The sequence below is a fragment of the Rhinolophus sinicus genome, chromosome 1 (assembly GCF_057876585.1).
Source record: "Rhinolophus sinicus isolate RSI-liver-muscle chromosome 1, RSI-T2T, whole genome shotgun sequence".
NCBI lineage: Eukaryota > Metazoa > Chordata > Mammalia > Chiroptera > Rhinolophidae > Rhinolophus > Rhinolophus sinicus.
The window spans coordinates 47,463,526-47,491,213 of NC_142501.1; the positions used below are offsets into that span (position 1 = coordinate 47,463,526).

Genomic DNA, 27,688 nt, shown 5'->3' on the forward strand with positions numbered 1-27,688 from the left:
TCTTTATTAGCTATGTATTATTCCACTGTATGAATGTACAGGGTTATCTTAAAAATATATGAACAGAGCAAAAGCAGGAGATATTTATATTTTGCTTAGATGTGAACAATGGAATATTGGCTTACTACAAGCTTATTTTTCCCATTGTGAAGGGATGAACTGTTTTACCTCGTCACATGCTGAACACCGTGGTTTGAGCAGTTCAGCATGGTGCCTGCCACAGTGAATTTTTCCATCCTGATAAAAATAGATGAGGTCGACCAGCAGCTCATTACACGTGAAGCAGACAAAACAGGACGGGTGCCAGCATACTCCAGGGCCCGCGCGAGAGGCAAATACTGCAATTTCACCTCCGTTTATCTTCAGTCCACACTAAAAACAAAAGGATTTGAATTTAAAATGATCCTTCTTTAATGACTGGATTCTCAGCCTTTCCCACTTGACACTAAATCCCAAATTTGTCAGGAAAAGCTTTTATTTTTGTCCCCTCCTGTGAGTGATTAAGTAGCTCTTTAATGCTGGATTATGTGTGATTCTCAACTGAAATGAACATGCCTCAGATAGACTTCCACACTAGACTGTTTCTAAGAATGGTTTCATCTGACTCCCATTAAGAGTGGTTTTCCTGAGCCAGCTTCCTGCTGGATACATTTCCTACTCTGAGAACGGCCAGTCAGGACCTGAATGTCTTCATTATGTCTCTGCATATTTTGAACACTAGGTGCACCTTCGCACCTCCCTCCATGCCAGGAGCCTAGAAAAGGCAGGATTTCACCCGATGTTTACACAAGGCCAGAATGACTCCCCGTCGTACACAGCAGTGTAGCCAATTATAAACATTAATCCCCGTTTAATATAAAGCTAGGTTGCCTTTCTTTTTCTTTATTTTTGGAGGCTTTTAGGGCCCACATGCAGGCTAGCCTTCTCACCTAGCCCCCAGCCCACTCCATCCACATCACTACCACGAGCTACTCGTTCTAGAAAGGTCTACCTGCTCACACACAGCGTGCATCACTGCTCTGGACAAAAGTTTAATCGTTCCTCTTCCAAGTGCTTCTTTCTTCCGCTGAGCACTGAACACTTGCAATTCTTTTTTCTCTTCTTCACTCAAAGACTGGCAATACCGCACCTTCACAGAAAGGAAAACAGAAGCACCACACTGGAGCACAGTCTCCTTCACCGATTCTTTATTTCCAGAGTTAGAGTTTCAGGAAATAAAACAGCAACTTTAGATGGCCTGTTCCCACAAATCCCCAATTTGAAAATGACACCATACCTTTAAAATGACACCAAACCTTACAGCCTCTCTAGCAAAAGGGAAATGCAATTTAAAGGAAGTCTTTTTTTAAAAAAATATGAAATGTTTAAACTCTTATCAGCAGACACTAAAAAAAAAAAAAAAAAATGTAGGACATTAACCTTTCTACAAAAGGTTTAAACTTGTTAATTGCCACTTTCACTCTACATTCTATAGGCACTCAACTCAACTGCAAGCCTGAGCGACCATAAAGCATTGAGTCTAGATGAAGGGGCAGGGCAATCTCAGGAATCTAGGCTCCTGGTAATTGGTGGGTGGCTGCAAACACTATAAAAACCAACGTGTGTTAAGTTTATTGCACTGACACCCCTTTCTCTCTCAAAGAATGGAAAGCTATACTCTGCAGCCAAATTTTAACTGAAGAAAGGCAAAAGACAGCCAGAGCCAGTGAGGAGCTGGGGTTTTATGAGAGGCATCTGAATGCTTAGTGTTTATTTTTGTAGCCTTCCTGTTATTTTACCTCATTATCATGTGGTGGCAACTGGTACAAAAGCTGTTTAATTCGATGTTTCTCTCCAGGGCTGTTAACATAAGGAACCTTTTCCTCTGGTAAGCAAGCAAAATAGAGCTGGATCTGAGTAAGAGATGGAGAGAAGGACATCAGCATACAGAAAGTGAATGCCATAGCTTATTCCACTGAAAAAGTTACCTTTCCCTTCAGGTACAGGTTTTGGCCTCTTGTAGCTAATGAGAAGACCAGCTGAGCCAACTCAGCAGAACTGCAAACCTTCAGATAGCTAGCATCCAGCTGCTAAATTGCTCTTCAAGAATGTAATTTGTAGTGACAATTAGGGGCATCATAAATTACACACCATAAAATATGCACATCTAATGCCACTATTCCTCATCCAATCTCCCCTGGGGTCAGCCAAAGAAGAGTGCTGGGTGAATGCCGCAATGACCACACAGGCTGTGTAGTGTCCAAAATCCTGCCACTATACAAACACATTGAATCTGCTCTCTGAATTTTACACGTTACAAAGACAAAAGCTGTTTTGTTAAACTTTGTAAACTCTCCCTTATCAGGTTCTCTCCCAGCATCAGCTTTCTTTACTTCCATGGGTGTTATTTTCTAAATACCTGGAGTCAATTTCCCAAAAGAAACTGGAGGGGAGCCATATTGAGCTATACCTGGTTTGTTTTGCAAGGAGAACTCAATTTTTGTTTTGTTTTTCTGTTATATTTAAAGAACATCCCTTAATGAGTCCTGCAAAGGAAACTACAGTGCTGAGAAAGAACAAAAGTGATTCAAGGAAAAAAGGAGATTAAGGAATTGGGGGCCTGTTTCAATATCTTAGTACCTCATGAAATGTACCCACCCTAAGCTATAAGAAGGGGTTCTCTATTAATAAGTAGTTTGTCAAAATATCACTTTCCGAACTGCTGCCCCAACACTGCACCCTCTCCCCACTGTACAGCTATAGAAGCTTTTACCGTTATAAACACAGACTGAATACCAGCTACAAGTGTGCCAGGTCCTGTGCTAGGCCCTGGATGAGTTCCCGTCACACAGGAAACAACCATAACTCAGAAGCAACCATACACCCAGTCGGCACCTTTTATTTCAAACTATGCCTTGGCCCTTAGTATAATATCTATCACCCGCAAGTTTTTTTCACAAGTTCATCATTATAAGAATATTAGGAAAATAAAAACAGGCATACAAAACGCTCTCTTCTTCCTTAAATTAACAATACAAACAAAGCACAAAATGAGATCTTAGTTGTTGTTTTTCTAATCCACACTGGTAACAGATTCTTTTCTGTGCAAGGTTATCAAAGGTCAAATGTCTAAGCAATAACACTTCAGAAGGTTTCTTATAGCTCTGTATTTCCTCTCTTCCATTACTGAGAACTGGCATGGAAACTTTCCTCTTTTATTACCTTTTTGTTGTTACCGAAGTTTTTAAAAAGGTTAATAAATTCCTCTCATTCTCTCCAAAGGGACTCGTCAGAAATCCACATCACAAACGCATATGCAGCCCTCTGGATTTCATTCATTCAGGCAAAAACAGTATCCTTATCGGGCTTCTGCATCCATGAGTACACAACGGACTGAAAACTTCCACTGAGAAACTGGGTATGACTTTAAGTAAAAATGTAAAACTATCCAAAACTGAGGACAGTAGCATGTCAGTGTGGCAGGGATGTTCCATAAAATTTTTTTTTTTAATTCTTTAAAAATCTGAAATGTCATTGAAAACCAAACACACAGGATCTTACTCCGGTTCTTACCTGCTCTGGCCTGAGGCCGGGGGGCACCCAGGCGTACTCCTCCAGCGCACAGCCAGAATCATCATCGGATGTGGAGCTTCTCTGGCACCCGAAGGCGAGTTTGCTCATCTTGGGCTCCATCTCCAAAGGCATAATCAAGTTAAAAAGCTGGTTTTATCAGTCACAGGACATCAAACAATGGCTGCTGTGGACAGTATAAGGAAAAAAAAAAAAATTAAAAACCTGAAGGCATTACTCTTACCCTCCAAGAGCTTTTATTGAATGCTTGTTTACACACAGCTGGGCCCAGAGAAAGGACCCAAATGACTAGTGTCACCAACCCCCAGGTCCCCTGAAACTTAAACATCTAGGGCTACATTCAGAAACAGCCCCCTTACTAGCTCAGCATTTCAGAAAATGTCACCAAAACTAGTGTAGTTCTAGTTGCCTTTAAAAGATGCTTCTCAAGAATGGTTCAGAGCATATTTAAGAGCAGGGAGAAATCTGTTTTCAAAATACTGTACAATGTGAGCTCATATTTGTGTAAAAATATATTATGCAGAGAAAAACTATTGGAAGACCACATCACGCTGTTAACCATGGATATCTGATTGGTAGGGTTAATGATTTTTTTTTTAAAGTGCTTCTCTACACAATTATTCATTGAAAGTTTTCTCAAGAAAATTGCTTTGCTGACTTTCTAACGACCACAAATGAAATCCCTGTGAAGTCCTGTGAGTTGAAGAAAGAAGTGTTGGGGCTTACACCTCCTCCTGCCTTGTCCACAACTATAACCAATGGCTCCAGAGACCCTACTCGGCTCCCCACGTCCTAATCGATCTTCCCAACTGAGGCACCGCTGTCTGCACAGAGTGGGTCCCCTGGGCCAAGCTGCTTAGGTTTCAGGTTTCTGATAACATTTTGAGAGACACTAAACTTAGTTTACTCATTGAGTAGAAATAGCACAGTTAAGTCCTTATATAGCACATGAAATCCACAAGCATTTACTATCCATGGGCTAAAGTCAGCCAGATGTTCACTGATGAGTTCCTTCCACAAAAAGTAACTGAATCCAAGCACTAGGTTAAAATAAAACCCCGTTTGGTGAACGGCATTATTAGCCGGCATTCACTGAACGTTCTGCAGCCCCTACTATACATGACATGCTACCAGCCTGCTACTGGGCGAAGTGAAGATGGAAATCTGGCTCTGAATGAAAAGTCTCCTCAGGTGAAGAAGGGCTGATAAAGGTGTCAGATAACAGTCCCTGCCCTACAACCCAGGAACTTTGTTATCACCATTTATGTTCTTGGAAGTTTCTTTTGATTATAAAGAAATCATCCCTCATCCCAAGGCCCTAAGAAGAAACAAAGGTACAAAACTTTCAGAATCTGATTGATGCAGCTATTCATACCTGCCCCTTTCCTTCCACCACAAAAAAGAAAGAAAATGATGATTACTCAAACCCAATTTTAGAAAAAACAAGGCTCAGGGAAGGTAAGTGACTTGCCCAAGTCACAGCCAAGAGCCCAGAATCTAAGTCATACATCAGACTATCCAAAAGTTCTGCCTTAAAAAAATTCTCGTTTGCTTAAACAAGTAGGAAAAACCCAAATACTTTTCAGCCTGATACTAAGTAATTTTTCAGTGACTATCTCAGTTCATCTCTTAATACTTACAGTTGGAAAATGTTACCTATTAAAACCTATGATTATTAAAACTTAGTTTTTCTAGTCAAAGGACATAACACAATGAAAGTTGTAACAGTTCACAAATGGAAGGCCAAACATCCAATAGCTACAATCTTTACTAGCAGTAGGAGAGATACCACACAGTAGATATTATTCCAACGAATAAATTTAACTTCCATTCACCCTGAACAAGAAGTAAAGATGACCTCATTTCCTACACTACCATTGGGAGGTTATGACCTTTTAAACAATTCATCACTTCACACAGGTGCAATTCACTCACGTCTTGACTTAGGAAAGGCTTTCTACACACAGGCACATTCCTCTTACTCCTCAATAAAAAAAAGGACGTGTTAATAAAAGTCAGAAAATTTCTTGGATCTAGTCTTTCCCTTTTGTTTAAAACAAACAAACAAACAAAACCCTCCCACATGTCAAAGGAAGAGAACTCAATCAAGTTAAGAATTCAATTAGTAACTCAAAAACCTCTACCAGGAGAATGGGTGCCTTCAAAGCAGTTTAACCTCAATCATGAAATATGCATATTTGTCCCTTGACAAATCTGGCTGAGGTGGCAGACTCTAAGGTACCTACTCTGCACAAACTTACAAATAACATAAATATTAAGTAGAACCTAAAACTTAAATGTTACTATCCTATCAATTGAGGGGAAAAAAATACCACACATTAAGACACACCATGGATTTTTCCAAGGTAGCACAAAGACGCAGATTGCCAAAGATCAGAATTACTTCCACAGCTGTATTCCTTGGTCAGCCTTTTGTAGAAAATGTACAGTAAATTACTATGCTAACCAAAGTAAATCAACTTTAGCACGAAATGCCATGATCCCCTCCTCCCAATCGTCTGGATATGCCAGCCATATCTCAAGCCTCCAACTCTCACACATTCCTTCTAGCCTGTCTACAAACTACCCTGAGGAGTGTCATTCATCGACAGTGTGAAGAGTACAACTGCAGCAAGATGAGTGACCAAGTTATTTTTGTCACAGGCACGGCTTTCGGTTTCATTTGTTGGCACTCTGACAGCTAACATATTCCTTTGGGCCTCTCCTGTTAGTGTTATGGCATTTAATCAACATATGAAGCAACCCAATGAGGGCATATCTTGCTTAATAGAGGAGAAGAAAGCCTGAGAGTGATTGGTCACAGGTCAACTGTCCAAGGTCAGCAGGTTAACAAGCAGTGGCCTTAGAACTGGGCCTGTGATCTTAAAACCCAACAATCCCGCACTACATCGTGGGGGTGGAACCTGATTGAGCCAATTGCCTTTTCTTTGGTGAACTAGCCATGCTACTGCACTGCAGACATGCGAAGGACGTAACAGGATGGGAGACTCCACTTCGGCCAGAGAAGGCACTTTAAGGAGAACGTACAGTCAAAAAGGATTACAAAAATTCAGTGGTCTTATGAGTTGTTGGTTCAGAGTTCATTCTTTGGAGAAAGCCTCTCTTTTTCCTTTATATTAGAGGATAATGACTTAAAATGACAAAATGTTACATTCATTAGCAAGTGCTCAGAACTGACCAAAAAATAAACATTAAACATAGCATGACCTCTACTTAGCAGGTGGTGGTAAGAGATGCTACATTACCACTAGCTACTGTTTTTCTTTACTTGAAAGCAAAAAAAAAAAAAAAAAAAAACACTTCACTTTGGATTCTTTCTTTTTTCTTTTTTAATATTACTTGTACCTGTCAGCTGACCCAGAGAATATATTCTTAAGTACCATGTTTCCCGAAACTACGACCTGGCCGGACAATCAGCTCTAATGCATCTTTTGGAGCAAAAATTAATATAAGACCGGGTCTTATTTTTATATAAGACCGGGTATAATAATATAATATAATATAATATAATATAATATAATATAATATAATATAATATAATATAATATAATATAATATAATATAATATATACTGGGTCTTATATTAATTTTTGCTCCAAAAGACGCATTAGAGCTGATTGTCCGGCTAGGTCTTATTTTCGGAGAAACATGGTATATCACTGTCTCATGCTGCATCGTATAAAAGCAACTGACTGCTTGTTGAGCATGGTTCTTGCGCTTGTAAAGAGTTAAAATGCAAATGATAAGTAAAATTATGATCTCACAAATATCCCTTGCATAGGCCTTTACATTACTACATGGCATTTGCTTTGACAGCACAAAAGAAAGAGGGGAGCCTAGCCATTACTTATGCTCCGGGTCATGATGAAAGGTCTTCCTAATGACATGTAAACATGGCTGTTTGGCCTGCCAAAATACCACCTTTCAGGCGAAACATGAAACCATGGGTGAATTTAGATCTAATAGAAAAAGTCCATTAATTTCATTCCCAGGTGTTGTCTCTTAATGATGATCATAGGAAAGAGAGACACAAATCAGGTTTACAAATAAGTTGAATTACAATGGAACTAGAACTATTTCAAGTTGGGGTTATGCTATAGGATGAAAGGTTTTGGCAAATTTTGGGTTTTTTGTTTTGTTTTGTTTTGTTTGTAGAACCACTTAGATGGAAAAGACTGGCCCTGTCCTTTGTTTTGTGTTTTATTTATTTTTGTAAATTTTTATTTTGATGTAATTTCAAACTTCAGAAAAATCGCAAGAATAAGGAACTCCTATACAGCCCTTACACAGACTCAACAACAGTTCAGTTTGCTTCCTTTGCTTTATCACCCTCTTCCTCTTTTTCACAAACATACACACACATACTTTTGTGGGGACCATTTGAGAGTATGTAGTTTTTGCATTCTTTTATCTAACCACAGTGAAATTAAACATATCTTTTAATAAAATGTTTATTTGAAAAAGAAACCCAAACAATGTGCAAGGCATCATGTTAGATGCTGGAGATAAATAGAATAAAATGCCAAAATAGTTTAAACCATCAGTATTCTATGATGACCGGGAGGCAGGTTTATTATCTTGGTCTTGAAATGCAGTAATAAGCTAAATGAACGGAATCACACATGAATAAACATTACACATTAACCAATTCTGTGCTAGTTCTGCCTCTGTGAAAGAAATGGTCAATGTAAGCCTCATAATGCAGGAAAAAGTAAAACAGTTTTCAGGGATGGGTTTGTTCCGGTTCCAAACAGTCTGACCTGAAAGGAATGTGTAGAAGAAAGCAACACCTTTAAGATCGAACAACACCATCAAAGATGGCACTGAGGTCAACCACAGAGAACAGGTATTTGAATTAAATTCAAGCAGGTTATGAGTTATTTGTAGATATTATTTTGAAGAGAAGACATAAAGCCAACTACAAGAGTCAAGGAGAGAAATGAAGGACAAACAGAAGAAACGGGATGGACGCAGGGAGGGGAGAAAGAAACCCAAGGTTGGGTATGACAAGATGAGACACTTTATTCTCAGAAAGACAAGAATTATCGTGGGCAAGAATTAACCTCCACGCAAGCCACGCAACCCAAAGTGGAAGAGTCCTCCTTTGTCCTCTCTCTCCCTTCTTCCTTCAAAACAGTTAAGTAGCGACTTCTCACCATTTAAAAAGACTCAAAGACAAATAGCTCTCAGATGTATGACCTCTCCATCATCAGATAATTGTCAAGAGAATATCCAACCCAAGGGATTGAGCAATACCTAGGGAACGGAATCAAGCTCGCAGCATTCAGCAAAACCAGCCCGGAAGTCGTCGGGCCTTTAACAAGCCACCAAACGTCTTGGGACCTGGTTCTTTAAAAATGGCAACTATTTTCCTCCCAAAGATGATCTAAGGATATGAAAGAGCTTTAAAGAAGAAAAACAATATACAAATACAAGGAATTAAGTTATTATGGACATATACCAATTGGCATTGTTACTTCCCCTGTGACAACACGGATTTTCTTGAAACTGACCAGCGACATCCGGAATAAGAACATGTTTATAAAAAAAGACTGCATGGTGACATGTGAGTTTCACTGGTTTTTTGTTTGTTTGTTTGTTAAGTTGGGGTGCTCTAGTTTCCTGTGGAGCAAACAATTTTGCCAAACCATTGGCCACCATTCCCAGCTCCGTTGGAGTCAGCTTCTAATCAGTCCCTACATAAAATTTCTGCCACTAGTATACATAGCGTCATGCACACACGCGCAGCATGTATCGCAGCATGTATAATGGTCTACAGAGCATGGCACCATCTTTCCAGTTGTCTTAGGTGGAGCAACAACTATAAGCACCCAGTATATGTTTGGCTATGAGGTGGCACTTGTTCCCAAATTGGAGTATGACTTCATTCATCTAACACAGTGATGTAATGACAGGTTCCTCATGAAATTTACTTTCATTTAATTTACACTCATTCACTCCATTCATTCATTCATCCTTATATTTAGAGACCAGTATTGAATGGTTCTGGGAAATATCAAAAATAAGGCAACTGACATTCATTCCATTAAAAGCCAGAAGTTTAAAAAAAAAAAAAATGTATCCATCGTGATAAGAACATTTCCCAAATTCCATTATACCTTTCCTTGCTTTCTTTAATGGTGGTTTGTGTGTAAATTATATGTGATTTAGCCTTTGGCTGATTATTTGTTCTCATTTTGAGTAAAAAATGAACAGTAGAAAGAACACTGGCTTCAGGATTCAAGAAACAGCGGTTCTAATCCAGCCATCCAGCTGGGTATGATCTGGCACCCATTTCCTCCCCTAGAACACGAGGGGCTCAAGGGCTATCTCACAATGCAGAGATGACGTCCAGAACTGCCCCAGATCCATGACTTTAAGATGGGTGACAGACTTTTATAGTTTTTTGTTTTTCTTCCTGCTCTCAATAGTCCGTAAATCGAGCAAGTAGTCTTTGAAAAACTTTGTCTAAAAGCCTATAGAATTATGCTGTGGAAAAGGACTTAGGCATTCCGCCCATAAGCACAGTAATCACTGGTTAAATAAGGTAACAAACAGTATTTGAAGACGTTGTTCAAATTTAAAGCACAGCTTTATTATTTTGCTATGTTATTTTGGTCACCTGGGGAGCATTTATTTTCTACTGAGCTTCATGCTGCATCCAGGATACCTAAGGATTATTATTTCAATTGACCTTGATATATACATAATCTAACCTTGACCATTTTTTTCCCTAAAAAAAACTTAATAGGTCAGCACAGTATATGAAGATCCAGAGGAAGTAAAGAGTTGACAATTTCACTGGAAGACAGATTCTTCCAAAGAAGTAACAACAGATGGCAATGGTAGCACTAAATACCATTTTCAAGAATTATAGTTGATATCAGGCAGAAGACATAGGCGATGGGAAAGGACAAAAGGCGTATGAGCAGGAGGGTGCCACTCCTGGTCTTAAATGAACAGGATAGTGATGGTCAGGAAAGCAAAAAAGAGAGGGGCCTATTAACCCACTGTCACCAACACAGCCTAAACATGGTGGCTCAGGGAAAGAAAAAAGAACCCATAGGAAAGGGAGAAACTGGGTCAAAGCGAGTTTTGAGTTCTAGGTGATTGAAAGACGATGTACCAATAAGGAAATATTACATATACAAGTCAGAAGGGGAGTGAGGGTTTTGAGGGGGTTGAGGAGAATGAATTCAATCAGAGACATATTGAGGTGATAACTATACATCAGTTCTGGTATGGTTTCTATTACTCATCATTTTCTTGAACCAAGTCACCAAATCAAATTAAAATCATGCAAATAGAAAACAGAATAATTTTCAGTGCCCGCTGCTGAACATGAAGTCTAAGGTCATACCCCTAATTACAAATACTTTTCCCAATGTAATCCCACTCTGGTTCCTACGTGAAGACTACTACCCTGGCATTGTCGGATCTCTATGAAAAAGTATTTCTTGTGTGAACATGCCCAGGGGAGTTAGAAACCCTTTGATCACCAAAAACCAGAACAGATACTGATTTGTGAAGTCAGTTGGCCTAACATTCCCTAGGTGTCCCCTGCTGTGAAGTGTCATCCAGTGGCCCACAAACCGCTTAACAACTTCTTTGTTAAACTGCTTGTTAACAAGAAGATGCAGATCACACATACCCAATCAACACCTACTCTACTTCTTCCAGGCTAAATATGCAGGTGAATTAAATTTAACTACAGACTAATTTGGTATCACAGAAACCTATAACACTTCCATTTTTTTCAACACATAAAATATACAACCCTTATGGACATACGTATTTCCTTGTTTATGGTGTCCTTAACTGAAAACTTAAAAAAAAAAAAAGAGAAAGAAAACCTGAAACCTGTAAAAGCTTCAGGTATCAAAATGATTACAATCAAGATTTGAATTTCATAGTAAAGAGACGCTAAACTGTTATCTCTAAAGTTTTCACACACTCAAAGAGCACTCAATGCCTATGGTCTGCTCAAGAAAAAAAGTCACTGCCAACAGAGCACTATTCAGTTTTACTTATATTGAAATGAACTGTAAAGGTAACTGTAATAAAAAAAGAAATATATTTTATAAAAAATTAAACATAAAAACATAATGAAGGTATCTGAAGCTATCACTTGCAAAACTTTCCTTTACTAAAAGTACTTCATACTGGCAATTAGTGGCATTAAGCCATGTGCCCTTTGGCATTTTCTGTATTTTCCAGGTAAGCCTCCATCCAACTTGCACATTTTTCCAACAGCTGAGTGGCCTGTCACGTACCATCCTATTGCCAAGAAGCCATCCATTTTTCCAAGAGGAAATGTGGACTCTGCAGGGTTTCAAAGCATTCTAATTTCATGCACAAATACATTCCACGACAGTAAGACAGACTGCTTAACAAAAGGAGGAAACATGATGACAAAGCATGGTCCTTTGCCAGAGCGACGCATTTTGGGGTCGGGTTATTTGGCTGTAAACCGGTATATAAAGACAAAATACAAAACGCACGCTGTGGTGTGAGGCGGACCACGCAAGGCACTGTTCTAATGAACTCATTATTTTCCATAATGGGAGACGCAGATCTTTTCTCAAAATCGTGTTCCAGTCAGTCGCCTATTGATTTTTTGAATTTCTATTTTCAACGGCGGCCCAAGGAAACGGCAGGCAGACTTGACTCCAATGTACACACAGACTCAGGTTTCACCCTGTCACCTGTTGGCTCCTGAACAACACTCCTCTTTGTGAAACTTACAGCATTCATTTGAAACAAGTTTCCAGAGAAAACACTTCAAGAAAGTGTTTGAGAAGTCACAAGACTCGAGTTGTAAAAACAAATTCCACACATAGCCTGGTTTATGCTGACATAGATTAATGTGAAAAACCCAAGCTTTTGAAAAAGGGGTTGGCATGGGAGCCGGAGGGAAAGGATGTTACCCTTCGGGAAAATACAGCGGCGGCCGTCGAGGCCCTACTGGGTTAACCCATGCCCGCATCAGGAAGACACCTTGGAGCAGGCGTCAGCGCCCCCTGCGTCCCGCAATCCCTGCCCTCCGCGCGGCGGTGGCGGCTCGATCCGCCAGGGGGCGCCCCGGGCCGCGCCGGTCCCCGAGGTCCCTCTCTGCCTCCCTGGCCTCCCGCACCAAGGCCGAGCTCAAGACCCAGTGGCTGGAGACGAACCCCTCCCTGGCGCCGACACGAGGCCCGTGGAGAAGAGGCCCCCGGCCCCCGGGGACAGAGTCGCCTTCGTACCCCTCTCACCCACCTCTAGAAGAAAGCCCCGCGCCGCCTCTCGCCGCAGCGTCACCTCCAAGGAAGGGACTCGCTCAGCGGTTGGACTGAGGTACCGAGTGGGCGAGGGGGCCCCACGTCTATGCCCCAACTTCCGACGAAAAGCTACCTCCCCGCGGGCGCGCACCGACGCGCGCACCCCTACAGCCCTCGGCGTTCAGTCCCCGCCGCCCTGCTGCCATCAAGCCCCGGGACCCAGACAGCGGCTCCCACCTGCGGCCGCGGAGCCGAGCGCGGCCTGCAGCCCCTCCCGGCGCCCGCCACGGCCCGCGTATCCCCGAGCCCCTCGGCGCGCACTCGCCTCCTACCCGCTCTGCGACCAGCGGAGGCCAGCTGCCGACGCAGGGTGGCTCCTGAAGGAAAACCTGGCTGGGTGCCCTCCAGGTCACCCTCGCCCATCCATTTCCGGAGGAGACCCCAGTAGGGCGGGGACGGTGGGGCGGGAGCAGCGAGCGCAGGGCCCCCATTAAACTGCGGTGGGCCGAGCCCCCAGTCGCGGTGCAGCGCTGGCCTCGCCCGGTGGGCAAGGGGTCGCCCCCGCCCCCGCCCCACCGTCACCCACTGTCCCCCGGTCCATACTCGTCGATCCCCCTCTCGGTGCAACGCGGCGATTCTCACCTCTGCAGCCCCCTAACCAATGGCGGGGGTCCCGGCAAAAGGTCCTCCTGCTCCCCGGAGACCCTCTCTCCCGGCCAGCGTCGCCCACTCTGGTCGCCTGTATTTGAGTCACCTCATCCAGGCCACCGCATCACCCATGCCCCAGTTCTGCGTCTCCCCAGGATCTTCCACCGCGGAGAGAAAAACCCTCGTCTCCGCTCTGCGCCGGGAGCCCGCCCGAGGCCGGCGATCTTCAAAAGTAACCAGAGCCCGCATTAAAAAAAGTAACCATTTCGCTTCCTGCCGGTCCCACCCTCCGCGGAGCGCAGCGGGCTGGGCGCCCCGCTCACGATGCCAGCCCGGCTCTGCTCCCAGCTCCAGTCCGCAGGAGGCGCCTGCCGAGCCAGATCTCGCCGCCGCCCTCTTTCCAGGAACTGTCACTGCTGACCGTGCCCCTGGCAGGTCTCCACGAGGTCCCGCGAGCACGTTATTCCTCGAAAAGTTACCCACCCACTTGGCCAGCCTCGCGGCTCGAGCACCTACCTCGGTCCGCCGGCTCCATCGCCGTGAGCCCTAGTGAGTGGAGCTGCTGAGATGCAAATACCCCAGGACGCTTATGTAAACTTCCCCCTCCCGCAGGTGCACGCGCGGACCACAAAACGCTGGGAGAATATGCAAAGCTACCGCTTAAAGAAATCATCTCCACTCCACCCATAACAATGATGTCAGTAAATGGAACGTTTAACCAAGTTTTCACTTGGAAGGTTCATTAACATATGAATTCCCCCCTTAGGACTCCTCTTGCATTTCGGAGTGATGCCTACTGCTTAGCCCTAGAGATTTATTTTTATCAGTCGATAACAGCAAAAGAAAAGGAGCCAGGTCACGGGATGCAGTTAATCAAGTACATGAATAAAGTTTTATAAGTAGGTTAAGTGAATATCATTCAAACACAAGAACGTGCCCTATACTTAAGGATATTCTTGTTTCTGAGCTATTTCTAGGGACACTAAGAAAAAGTGAATCTTGGCATTAGGTATCCACAGAAAGGTCCAAGTAAAGCAAAAACAGAACCTCAAGACAAGCCGAGAAAGAAATGATAGATTAGTAATAATCTGCAGCAGAGGTCTGAATCTTTTCTGCATTACATATTTTAATTTCTACAATAGCCTCCTTATCACAAGGTGATAAAATGCCAAAGAAAAAGAGGCAATATTTAAGACTTTTTGCCATTTTATAAAATGCTAGCAAATAAAAGCAACTTAAAATGGTTAGCAATTCCTTTGGTATCCTACTTTAATTTTTTAGATAAAAGAAAAGATCCTTGTACCATAAGGATTCCTTGGGAGTGGTTTGCAACATATATGTTTCTACTGTGTACAAGTGAACAATAGCCCATTGTAAACTGTGATTTAAAAATATACAAACAAGTTGCCATAAATAGAGCAGTCAAGTAAATAACTCTGTGGCCAATTTCTGTTATCTCTACTGCAAAGCAAGACAGCTGAGAAGTTGCTTTTTCTGGTACTTTTTTTAAAGTGGCAGAGACAAAAATAAAGTTGTGGCTCTGTTGGTAGGCTAGTTTGGAAACACTGATCCAGACAACAAGATTTGTAATTCAAATCAACTCTGCTGGCCAATATAGATTCCAGTTTTGAGGACAGTTCTAAAACATTTCTAAGATAGAGCTCCTCTAGCCTTCCGGTTGTGTGGAGATTTGTGGGAGGGTGGTGTGGAGAACTTTCAAGGTTACCACTTTCCTCTGAGGAGCTGTGACATTACCCATGAATACCTAGGTTACATTTCTTTTTTCCTATTACATTCTCTTTGGGCTTCCTCAGGGAAGTCATCAACTGACAGTATCTATAGGACAGATGTGCAATCCATTATTGATTTAAATCAAACCCTAAACTATCATATCATTATGCTAAAGGAAAGATCAGCCCGCTAGTGCCAGTGCTTTAAGCCAGGTGGATACTTTTTGAAACAGCCTTTAAAGGAGAGCTACACGTTAGCCAAGGCCCCAGAACCCTCTGAACTACAAACCATAGCAACACTTATCAGTATTAAATGTCAGCCATTGTAAGTGTGCTTCCTCTAATACAGTTACTTATAAATACCGTTGGTAACATTTGTAACGGGTACTGTCCGCTTTGCTACTGTAAATGTTTTTAGTGATGAAGCAGTTTTGAGACTAATATTCAATCAGAATCCAATAGCCTTTAGTCTGGTCTGAAAAGCATCGTTATTGTCAAGGGTGAACTTATGCAGGATGGGAAGCAAGGACCCCGACCAACACCTTTTTGTTTTAGCCAGGTGGAATATTCATTGCTTACAGATCACACTTGAGGGGAGGCTGAGAAAGGAAGCCTAGAAATTCACAGAACTTGATTCCCTCACCCCCTCCTGGTCTCTGCTCTATAGTCACCTCCTCAGAGAGGCCTTCTCCAACCACCACCACCCCATCCCAGATTTCATCCCTCCCTCTTATTGGTGTCTTCATAGAACTTGGCTTGCTTGACCTCCTGTGTCTATTTGTTCATGTTTGCTGTCTTTCTCCTCTGCCAGAAGGTGAAGACTTTGGAGATACTCACATACTGCTGTATTCTCAGCACCTAGAATCATGCTAGGCACATAGCAGACAAGTTCAATAAACATGAGTTGAATGAATGCTTTCTGGAAATTCTTCTCAGGCCCTCACAGCTGCACCATACCTGTACAAGAAGGCTGTTTCTAATCTAAAACCAGACTGAGCTCAGTACGTCCTACTGGAGGAGACTGATAGAAAAACAGAAAAATGCCAAGGGCATTTGTTTGTCAAATGCCAGCCAGCTCTGTTGGGTCTGGGAGAAAGAGATAAAGTACAAAATATAAAGCAAACCTTGGTGCTATTCCTTGGTTATCCTGTGATTTGTATATAGTGACCTTGAGGTCTTTACTGCTCCATGCCTGTTTTTTCATTTGTAAAACAGATCTGCTTTCTAGTTTTAAGAGCCAGAGTTGCTCTTGGTCTCATACATTTGGAAGGATTTGTAACTAACTGCCAGCAATTTAGGACGAGTTATTTAAATGATTGGATGTCATTAAGTTTCTTAATAGAAAAGAGAGATCAAGGGCTCTAATATTCATCAAAAGACATCTCACTGCATTTGACGGACAGCTGGCATATATGTTAAGTAGGGTGACAGTTTCAGTCTTCAGTGAGGGCATAATCTAGGGCAGCAGTTTGGTTTTTCTGACCGTGAGTTGTTCTGTGTATAGATAACTAAGAATCGCACATAACACCTATACAGAGGATGTAATTTCTAATTAAAATGGCTTTTAAAATGTAAAGCAAATCACGAAATCATACAATTTTAGAGTTAACAACAACCTATGGGATCCTCTATCTTGTCCAGATAAAGAAATGAGATCCAGAGGAATAATCATAATTCTTCATACTTGCTACCAGATTTGTTACCACTGAAAGTTTAAATGTTTTTCTTTCTTGTTAATTTTAAACATTTCTGTTGTACCTCAGATTAGACCGTACACCCTGTGAGTCACTGAACATTTGCAAATTCTAGTTACCATTAGCTGAGTCTGTAGTACCCTCAGGGAAGGGCCCCAAGGCAGATATCAGCTCTTCCAAGAGTGAACAGGCATTACGGTGTTTTATAATAGGTTGCAGTTTCTCTAGGTCTCCAATTACTTTCTTTCCCCTTTGATTATATTTAAAGCAATGTGATTAGAGAGTACTGGTTCTTTAACATTTTCTACACCCAATCCTTCTTTAGATTTACTACCCCACTCCTCCTCCCAGCCAAACATCCCCTCCCCCCACTCCAGCTGCCTTTGTGACTGAGGTAAATCCTCCCTTCAAAGTACCCTGATGCATTGGGTTTGGAGTTAGGATACTTAAAGGTTTATTCTCCCCCAATTACTAGCTCTGTGACCTTGGGATAAATCACTTCTCTAAGGTATTAGCTTTTTTTTTTTTTTTTTTTTTCGTTTTTTTTCTTGTGTTTTTTTTTTTTTTCCATTTCTAAAAATGAAATGGGCTAGGTCAATGGTCAGAGCTTTTGAGGAGGAAACACAATCCAGTTTTCAACTAAAATAGTAATCTTAATATAGAAATAGATGAAAGTGAAACTGCTCTGTTGAAACTCTGGGTTGGTTTCTTCCCAGACCCCTCCCACAACTACCTTCTCCTCCCTTCCTCATTCTTCCAAGGTGGCCCACAGGCCCTTTTCATCTGAAACTATGTGCTCCCAGAGGCTCCATCAGTTCTAATATTTTCTGAGTCTCTTAAAACTCAATAATTGGTTATGACACTAACATCAGATAGGTATTTACATCTATGCTGTGTTGAGTCTACTGCCCAAGCTGGGTGGGAGAATATGGGGTCAGGTCCTTTCATTTCTCTCTTGTTCAGGGTTATAACTTCTAGTAAAAATCGGCAGCCATCTTTGCCCACCTCACTTCTCTCTTCACTCAGCTATTCTGATATATCCATTCTCCACCTCAAGAAATGTTTGTAACATTTCTTGGGCAGATAATTAAACAAGCATTCAAACACCTTGCTTGACCTTGAGTTCTTCAACTTTCTTAATTCTTATAGAGATCTGTGGCTTAATACAAACATTCTTAAGACTTTACTGCTTACTGAAAAACTGCCAAAATGTTAAGAAATGAAAAATTAATCTTCCAATAAATATTGAGAAATCTACACATGGAAAGATATCCAAGATATATTAAGGTGTAAAATATAGAGTGTGATCACATTGTTATAACTAATAATACATAAGCTAGTATAGACATAGCAAAACTATTTAGAGGAATATACATAGTAAACTACTTAATATGGTTTCCAGGAGAAGGCAGATTATAGGAAACTATCACTTGTCAATTTGTATTTGTAAAATAAATGTATTTTCATAGTTTTACATTTATAACCTTTTAATAATGATCATATAAAACTTTTGTAAACAGTTTAAGAAACAATAAAGCGAATATACTACAATGTTAATATAAGGAAGTAAAGTTTGGAAGCAGAAAGTGACGTTCCTGATTTAAAAGTATTCATTGATATGGGAAAATACATGAGTACATGATTCCTCTGTCTGCTGTCTTCCTCCCAGTCACACACTTCAAGAGTGAAATCTCTGCTGCATTTATTTACAATACTTTGGGAAGGGGGTGTCACCAGTCCCACATCTCCATGGAGCCAGACATACTGCTCCAATTGATGCCGACATATCCATCCATTGATTCATTAAATAGATTCTTTGGTTGAGTCAAAAGATATTTGTTGACGGGCAGCACTATGAGACCTAGACTATCCCCCCTTAAGGTCTTCCTATTCTAAATTTCACATTCCATTTACATCATGATTTATTTCAAAAAGAAAGCAGAGAAATATACAAGATGAGTGGGGAAAAAATGATTTTCTAAAATACACAGCAAATCATGATATACTGTGATTATACTACAGTTGAGGTGTGGCTAAAATTCTAATATAGGAATAACAGGAAGTATTGATCAATTGAATCTGGTCTTAAGGTGAGGATCAAGGAAATGTGAAGGTGGGGTAACATTTGAGCTGGACCTTTAAGGATTAGAGTTGTTGTTCAGGGTAATTAATAGAATAGAGTTGGGATAGGGAACAGGGCTTCATTCAGGTTGAGCCAAAGGGGGAGGGTCCAAAGAGTGAGAGCTCTTAGTAAACCCACCGTAATGTGATGGAAGGACAGGAAGACAGGAGGGAGAAGGTGGAGACAGTACCCAAAGGAAGGCAGGACCACGCTGTGAATGGTTGCACATGCCAGGACCTTTAAGCTATTCTAGGGACTGTGGGGAGCCACAGAAGATTAAGCAAAGGAGAGTGACATGATTGTATCTATGCCCTAATTAGAGGGAGGGTGGAGACAACAGTGCAGGCAACCAGATGGGAACAGACTACAAGCTACCTCAGTAGTCAAGGGCAGAGACGACAAGACAGTGTGTCTGAGGCAGAAGAAAGCAGACTGGTGGAGGCCCAGTGTGTACGGTGGGGGTGGGAGGGGTGGCAGATGGGGTGCTGACATTCCGAAATGAGTCAGCATTCCATCGTTTACTTGAAAGAACCAACCGTTTACCCCTGATATGAGCTCTAACTTGAAACCACAAATATTTTTCACTACCCATGGGAGAGAAACTCAAGGTAACCTGAAGGATTTACATTTCTAAGCTCAAAGTTTATCTTCCTGTTGATATTTAACATCAGTATTTAAAATATAGTATTTGTATCCTCTAGTGTTAAAGAGCTCAGAGTCCATCTTATGAGAGAAACAGGGACATGATTTTCAGGTTGGAAGCTAATCTGTGTAGAAACACCCACCTAATTCCTACTGCAGAGATCAAAATGGCATTGGAAAGTTAGTGTAACTGGAGGTCTACAATCTACCAGTTAGTGTTTTATAGAAAACAGTAAATGATAAATAGTGCTTTGTCTTACATTTTAAAATTATACAGTATTTGCTGCTTTATTTCATGAATTACATGCTTAAAGCTATTATGCTCACCTGTGTATTTTCTTAGGCTACTTAAACTCTCCACTAACCTGGAGTTGGTTGATTCTCCACCAGGGAAAATCTGGGCCAACAAAGGCAAGCCTGCTTTTAACACTGCTGCTGTGTGCTACAACTAATCAAAGTGTTCTTCAAGAGGTGTCAGCAAAGAATTATTTCAAGCAGCCAGAAGCCTCTTGCCAAAAAGAAAAAGGTCAGCCAAGCTTTCCATAACATTTCTTTATCTTATCTAAGATCCCAAGGCTCTTTCTGCAACCGTGGGAATTTAAAGGAGGTGATTTTGTAGTGGAGACTGGTTTACAAGCTTTAATTAGATTGTGTCAGGGCCAGGATTTGGAATTCAAATTGTTCTGTGGGTCTTGAGTCACATAGTTCTAGATAAGTAACAACCTTTTGATACAAGTTACTTTTAATATTTCCTTTCTCCTTTACGCTTGGAGCTTTAGTCTCTCCAACACTGAGTTTGCATTGAATTATAGAGGGGCTAAGAGCAGGGACCTTGTCTGTTCTGCTTAGTAATAGATCCCAAGTGTGGAGACACACAGGTCTGGTGTATTAGGCACTTTGTCTAGTACCTAGTGGATTCTCAGTAAATTGTTGAGTGAATGACTGTGTTTTAATATTTAAAGGCATCTCATCACATTTATCATTTAGGTCATTTGTTCTTTTTGGCTAATAATATCTGATACGAACTCAAACTAATTGGCTCACTTGGACTTCCTTTAGAAAGCTCAAATTTCTAAATCATGTTCTCCACTCACCTCCAAACCCAAATCTTCCTTCCTTCTCTATTCCGGGTCTGTTTATGGTACCACCAAGTAAGCCAGAAACCTAATCACCTCAGACGTTTTGTTTCCTCTAGGTTCCCTCCTTCTTGTCTACCCTCATTCAGTTACTTAGCAGATCTTAGCACCTTTAACTTCTCTCGGTTGACTCTGTAACCAACCTCCCTACCGGATGACTGCAGCCGCCCGTCTTCCCCACCCTGAGACGCTACAGCAGCCTCATTCCTCTTCTCAAGTCTTCTCATCTCTCCATTCTTTGTCCTTCACTTGACCACCACAGATCTTACTATGTTGTCCTCCTACTTTAAAATCCCTTCATCAAAGTTGTCCCCACCCCTCCACAGGTTAGCATTTAGCTCGAAGGCCCTCACTGACTTCTCCAGCTCTGCCTCCATCACTTGTTATACTCACTTTGGGATCTGAAACTGGTAGTTTCCAACCCTATCATGCTATTTCATGAGCACTTGGTCTCATCCTGCTGTTTCACCTTCTTGGGGTTGTCTAACCACTCACTTTGATCTGCCTGGCTAACTCTTACTTCAAGACGTAATTCAGGATGGGTCCAGGAAATGTCTCCTGAAGCCCTATTAGACCAAGGGCTTCTACCGGCACTCCCATTACTCGAGGACTGTCTAGTTAGTCCCAAGACTTCCATCTTATTCAAGCCAGTCCCTCCACCAAAATTACTGCTTATTTATTTTCTTTTTTCAATCAGAAATTCTATTAACTGGAGCGATGGGATTCTCTTCCTATGTGCACAAAGCTTTGAGATAATCCAGTGGTTCAATCTTTCCACTCAGCAGCTACATCAGTAAGAATGGTCTCTAGTCACTATTTTGGCTAATATTAGTGTATGGAAGAGGTATGTTTTTGAGAAATAGACCTTCTGGTGTTTCTAGCTCCTTCAGAGAGCTTTCCCAAATGCTCCCCTTCTCCTTCTGCCAAGCCCACCCCAGAGAGCTCAGTAGCTGTTCTCAGTGAAGCCAGTGCTGTTGGGAAGCTGGAAGAACACAGAGCACAACAAACATGATGAACAACAAACATGATACCCCCTCTTGGGTGGTCAGCTCATAATTTCAAGTATGTTAATCTTGTCTCTAGACCAGATGCTTCTTGATAGCAGTATCTGTTCCCTTCTGTTATTTCATAGCACTGAGCTTAATAAAGACACCTTGATGGAATAGACTTTGGTTAAATACAGTTCGTTTTGGTAAGGTGCAGAAGCCAGGATACAGGAGTGGCCTCTTCTCCAGTTAGTTACACAAGTACCACACCCTGACGTGGCATGGGCTATAGTTCCATATGGAAAACTGTCTGATCCGACACCCTTTTACACTGTTTCCAATCCAAACCTTCAAGGCACAACCAAGTTCTTAACAGCCTGTTGTGAACCACACTGAAGAATAATTTTTAGGGCACAACATAAATATAAAGTGATAGGAGATAGAACATCAGCCTTAGAGTGTGTGCGATAGTGCAACTGGAAGTTAGGTCAGTCAGAGACAAAGCACAATCCCTAGGGGAAAGGTGGTGTGGGGACAGAGCCCCAGAGAGCAGTTTCCAGGCTCTCGGCCTCACGTGGAAAGGTGCTGGTTGGGGTAGTAGATGGCCATCAGCTGTGACTAGTTGGCCATCAGCTATTACCAGTTAGCCATTAGCCACTGATATAACTGCCCTGGATAAGCTAGCAAGCGCAGATTGCAGTTAGTAAGTGAGGATGGTTGGCAGAGAAGCAGACGGGAGGTTGCGGATCGTGTGGCTCTTGCTTCCTGTGTCTCCAACCCAGCCGCCAGGGACAATATAGTGGTGTGACTCTCCCATCTATGGCTCCATGGGTGTTCCATTTTGGCCTCACCATATTCTGCGTTCTTATGAGGGGAGCGGGAACTGAGACCCCGCATGCCACCCTGCATGACAAATGGCACAGCGAGCAGGGCATGTCAGCCAGAATTTTCGAAGGGGTAATGGAGCAGTTTATGTATATGAAAGCTCAGTTTCGTGAGCAGGGTATGGTGCTGGCCAGAACTTTCTGAAGTGCGGTGGAGCAGTTTATACGTATGAAAGCTCTGTTTTGGGAGACCCATGAGGAGCGGTGCTGGGAGCAGGAAATGCGACCTGCCTGGGAGAGACGTGACCCCTCGGTGAATTGGTGGTCCTCTGAAGCCTCCGGATGGCATGCCGCCCTATTGGCCACAGCAAGCGTCATCTTCCTCTTGGTGGTCTGCCGTGGGCTCCTAGAGTTGTGGACATTTTACACCGAGGCCTCCACCCAATCGGACACCTGACATGGAGAGGAGGATTCCGGACAGGTAGGAATGGCGTCTGACTCTGGGCAGGAGGACGTGTGGCCCCCACACAGTGTGTGGTACCCGGTAGCCACTGTTCTCAGGAGCTGGAGCCCCGAGGAGGGTGGGAGGACATGGATGGCTCTCCAGCCAGCGTGGATAGGGCCCTGCCGAGTGGTTGCCAGAGGAGGCGATGGGTACAGCTGGCTGTGTGGGCTGGATGTTCCTCACCGAGTTGCGTCGTAACATGGAGGATGCGCTTAGTGAAATAGCTCAGGTGCGGGAAGACCCCTTGTTGGGGTGCAGGCAGATGTTTGCTTCTTGTGTCTCGACCAGTTGCCGTTGAGAATATGTAAGCCACCTTGGCTGTGTCCAGGACTGGCGGTGCCCTGAGAACCCCGCTGTCCCCAGAAAGTAGGTGGATATCGAGGGATACCCCTTGGGACATTACTTGAACTGGACTGAAACTTTTTCTCATGAGATGGGTTCCTGACACAGGGCCCCTCGCGGAAGACGCTTGTTTTGTAGATTTGTGAGGCAAGACCCTAGGGGGTGGAGTGTGGGGACAGAGTCCCAGAGAGCAGTTTCCAGGCTCTCGGCCTCACATGGAAAGGTGCTGGCTCGGGTAGTAGGTGGCCATCAGCTGTGACTAGTTGGCCATCAGCTGTTACCGGTTAGCCATTAGCCACTCATAACTGCTGTGGCTACGCTAGCAAGTGCGCGATTGCAGTTAGCAAGTGAGGTTGGTTGACAGAGAAGAGGACGGCAGGTTGCGGATCGTGTGGCTCCTGTATCCTGTGTCCCCAACCCAGCCGCCAGCGAGAATATAGTGGTGTGACTCCCCTACCTATGGCTCCGTGGGTGTTCCTTTCTGGCCTCACCATATCCTGCGTTCTTATGTGGGGAGAGGGAGCTGAGAACCCACAGGCCGCCCTGCATGACAGGTGGAAGTGACTAGTACAGAAAGACGAAAACAAGGATTTTCTAAGGAAAACCTGGATGTGCTTTCTCTGAAAATGCTCATGGTGAAGAAACTCTTTGTTGGGGATAAAAGTGGGGTCTGAGTGGGTCTGGAGGCTGCGAACATCCTGAGCATCCCTTAGGGAAAGGAAGTAATGCCGGAGGGCATTCCATTGAGTGCCGGGTATACGGCCTTCCTTTGAAAGAAAAGTCAGTGACGTAAAGACAGTCGGGGAATAGGTACAGAATGAGGAGTTAAGTGCGTATTAGACTCGTGTGTCGTTTTGGACATGTAGTGTGAAGTTACTACATTTGCTTTGGTAATATGCTAAGAATTCAACAATGCCAAATGAACCTCCCTTATTATTATAGCAGACATAATTCACAGAATACCTGTATGCTAGGCATCGTGCTTAATCCCATACCCATTTTTTTTTAAAAAATCCTTATAACAAGCTAAGGTAGATCTTATATTCATTTTACAAGTGAGAAAGTAAGGTAAGTTGCTTCACCATCTAATCATCAGCTAATTAGTGCAAGAACCTGGATTCAAAACCTGGTCTGACATCAAAGCCAATAGTCTTAAACCAGTTATTTGCTTTTAAAGCAGAGCTTCATATAAATACCCAAATAAAATGCTTTGCTTTCCCACTTGTCCTCTGCAGCATCATCAGAAAGTAGGAAGAATAGTTCTAGAAGTTTTAAATACTGTATTATTTTAGGTAGAAACGAAGCAACTGTCAGTCTCACTTAGGAGCTTAATGACAATATATTGGCTTTGCTGGCCTCGAGGATCGAAGAGTTGTGCTGCTCAAAGGAGTTGGACGAACCCCATCCCCATCTTGGGGGACCCTCAGACAAAGGGGACCTTGAGCTTTAAAGCGGTTCATTGAATCATTTTGATTTACATAGATACAAAACCATTTTACTGTCTAAATACAATAAAACTGGACTGTATTTGAGAATCATTCATATAATAGTTGCTCTGTTGCCTGTTAAGTCATTACCAGTACCAGGGTGCACTAAGCGCTTATTCAAATATGGGTATCACTCCCAGATGGGTTCAGCAGCCCAACCAACACCTCCTCAACTTAAAGGCAGATTATGCTAAACAAAGGACAAATGACGAGAACGGTTAAGTTTATAGTTTGTGTGCAACCCATTCTGCTGAAGCACATCTCACATGACATCCTGAAGGCAAAAGGCACCGAAGTAATACAGCCATTAATAAACTTGTCAGACAAAATTAATTACAGCTCAACTCCCAGAACCATAATACATTATTTTTTAAAATGTGTTATTATTATTATTATTTACTAACGTTCTTCAGTTCAGTTGCAGCAAATGAAGAACAAAAACAAAAAACAGAAGACAATGGAATTAGTAATCTGTCTGGCAGCATTTCTGGGCAATTCTAATGCCCATTATGTCCCTCAACAAAAATTTCTTTTAGACGAGCTCCAGTAATAGGGAGCTCACATTACATCACATAGGCTTGTAAAGATAATCTGCTTCCTACTGAAGGGCAAACATTTTTACTTAACACAAACTTTAGTTCCAATTTAAGACTGCTGACTGCATTTTTGCTTATGTAGTAGACCAACCCACATTTCCATTATCAACCATTTCTGAAGTTTTTAGCTTTCAATAGAATGTAACAAGATTCCAGGAATCTCTGAAGTACTTTCTCTACCTTTTGGAAAAGTATGTTGAGGAGAGGCGACTGCAATTTAGTGAAGACGGAAAGTATCTGTAGAAAATAGTTTTATGATATATCATGTTTTTAGAATATAAAGGGTCAAAAGTTATTTTTTTTTTGTAATTAATTTGAAAGAACCCAATGATGTGGTTAGACAACCTCTTCAAATGGAGCTGTCACTCAAAAGAGGGCAAATTCTTACACAAGGAACACTTAGGATCATCTTCTTGCCTTTCCAAGAATCTTTAAAACGACTTTCTCGAACATGAAACTGTCTAATCCCTAAGAATACCTTTCATGAAGTGGATTTTTTGTTTCCCACAATCAGGCAAAGTAAAATCTGCAGAAAAATGCTGGTCACTCTGTTTCTCACATCTAATTAAAAGAGTTCTTAGGGAGAATAAACATGATGCTCACATTGATAAATATTTGGCATCCTTGAAAGCCTGTGGTAGGGACATCTAGGTTATCGTGATGATGCTATGTAATAACAAATTTAATTTATAGGAGTTATAAGGGGAAAATAATTCAAGAGGACCAGTCGTATGCGAGCTAGACATTTTCTGTGCCTTGTGAGAAAAATATTCACTGTCACCATCGTTGGTGACACTGCTGGGAGAAATTGGGAAGAAGGGGGCTGGGGCCTCTGCCATGTTGCTCCTGGGAGCCTCCCAACAGGTATGGCAGCTATGACCTGCACTGGGTAGATTCCTGGCGGCAGTTTTTGTTTTGAACAGAGCAGGAACCGACCATTAATTTACAGTTAATAGCCTGGGGATGAATGGACACTCAGTTTTGTTTTGTTTTTCAGATGGTTTTATGTTTTAGATGCTCTTAAGGGGCGAAATATAGGGACTACTTAACAAGAATACTTAATTGGCATGATTTTAAAAAATAATAATTTGCTTCTCTGCTCTTTGCTAGTTCCAGCTCTCAGGGACACACATTTTACACTGGAATGTATTTTTAGGGCTGATGGGGGAAAGGGGCCAAGTTTCAGATGTCTCTTTTCTCTATTTCTTTCCTTCGCCGTAAGGCTTTCTTTATGGAGCTTTCAGTCTTAGGTTTCCATAACCTCCTAATGCAAAACAGGCTAAGAAGAGCAATGAATGTAACAAACCACATGTTGCTTTGCTTTTCTTTTTTTGAGGAGGAAAAATCCATCTTACAAGAAGAGTATGCAAATTTAGCAGTTAACTGAAATTAAAGATGTTTTAAAGGTTTCTGAACCTCAGTCATGGCCATCTTGTAATATTTTAAAATATGAACTCAAACATATGATTATGATAAACTCTGATTTTACTGAAAAGCAAACAGAAGATGTTAAGACCATGGATAATAGTTTAGAAAGTTAATTTTGACTGATGAGGCAACCTGAACATTTTCACCGAAGCCAAAGATAAGAGACACAATAAAAAATTAACTTTAAGGATTTCACTGTGAAATTGACACTACTGCATTCTGAACCCCGGATTAACAATCTATATCTGGGCTTTCACAGACTTGCATAAATTATTCAAAATTTTTATGGCTCAATTCAGCTGTCAAGAGAAGAACCTTTTGACAACACTTCACACCTGTTACTTATCTAGTAAAGTCCTGGGCTTAGTTACTCCCACCTGGGATGAGCATGTCCAGACTTCCCTCACACTCATTTTACACAAGGGGATGGATTCTTTGGAGTGCCGGGTAGTAAAGAAATTAAGACACACTAAAATCCCTGGAATTTTCCCAAAATAGACTATCACAATACGGATCTTAACTAAAGTAACCACCGAGAAAGGAGCACAGTGCTTATAAAATCATTATGAGATGTTCTATTCTGAGTTCTTCAATATAACACATACACACAAGACAATTAAGAGCCACTGATTTCAATATCTGTTCTAAGGAAAGCACTATACAACCAAAAATTTAAAAAGTAACAAATTATGCAAGCTAA

General features: G+C 41.9%; 1 protein-coding gene across 4 annotated transcripts in view; it reads right to left on the reverse strand.

The window, feature by feature from the left end:
• PRICKLE1 (prickle planar cell polarity protein 1) overlaps nucleotides 1–27,688 on the reverse strand; it is a 102,950-nt gene that overhangs the window by 7,077 nt on the left and 68,185 nt on the right. Inside the window, exons 1-5 of one of the 4 annotated variants that reach the window (XM_019748421.3) lie at nucleotides 14,013–14,134; nucleotides 3,553–3,736; nucleotides 1,779–1,892; nucleotides 992–1,129; nucleotides 169–372 (exon numbers count right to left, since the gene is read on the reverse strand). In XM_019748421.3, coding sequence (XP_019603980.1) covers nucleotides 169–372; nucleotides 992–1,129; nucleotides 1,779–1,892; nucleotides 3,553–3,684 — 588 coding nt within the window. In that variant the 5' untranslated portion in view covers nucleotides 3,685–3,736; nucleotides 14,013–14,134. Of the gene's footprint in view, nucleotides 1–168; nucleotides 373–991; nucleotides 1,130–1,778; nucleotides 1,893–3,552; nucleotides 3,737–13,490; nucleotides 13,629–14,012; nucleotides 14,135–27,688 lie in introns of those variants that run through there. The other 3 variants (XM_019748420.3, XM_019748419.3, XM_074325816.2) reach the window with 3 other exon arrangements.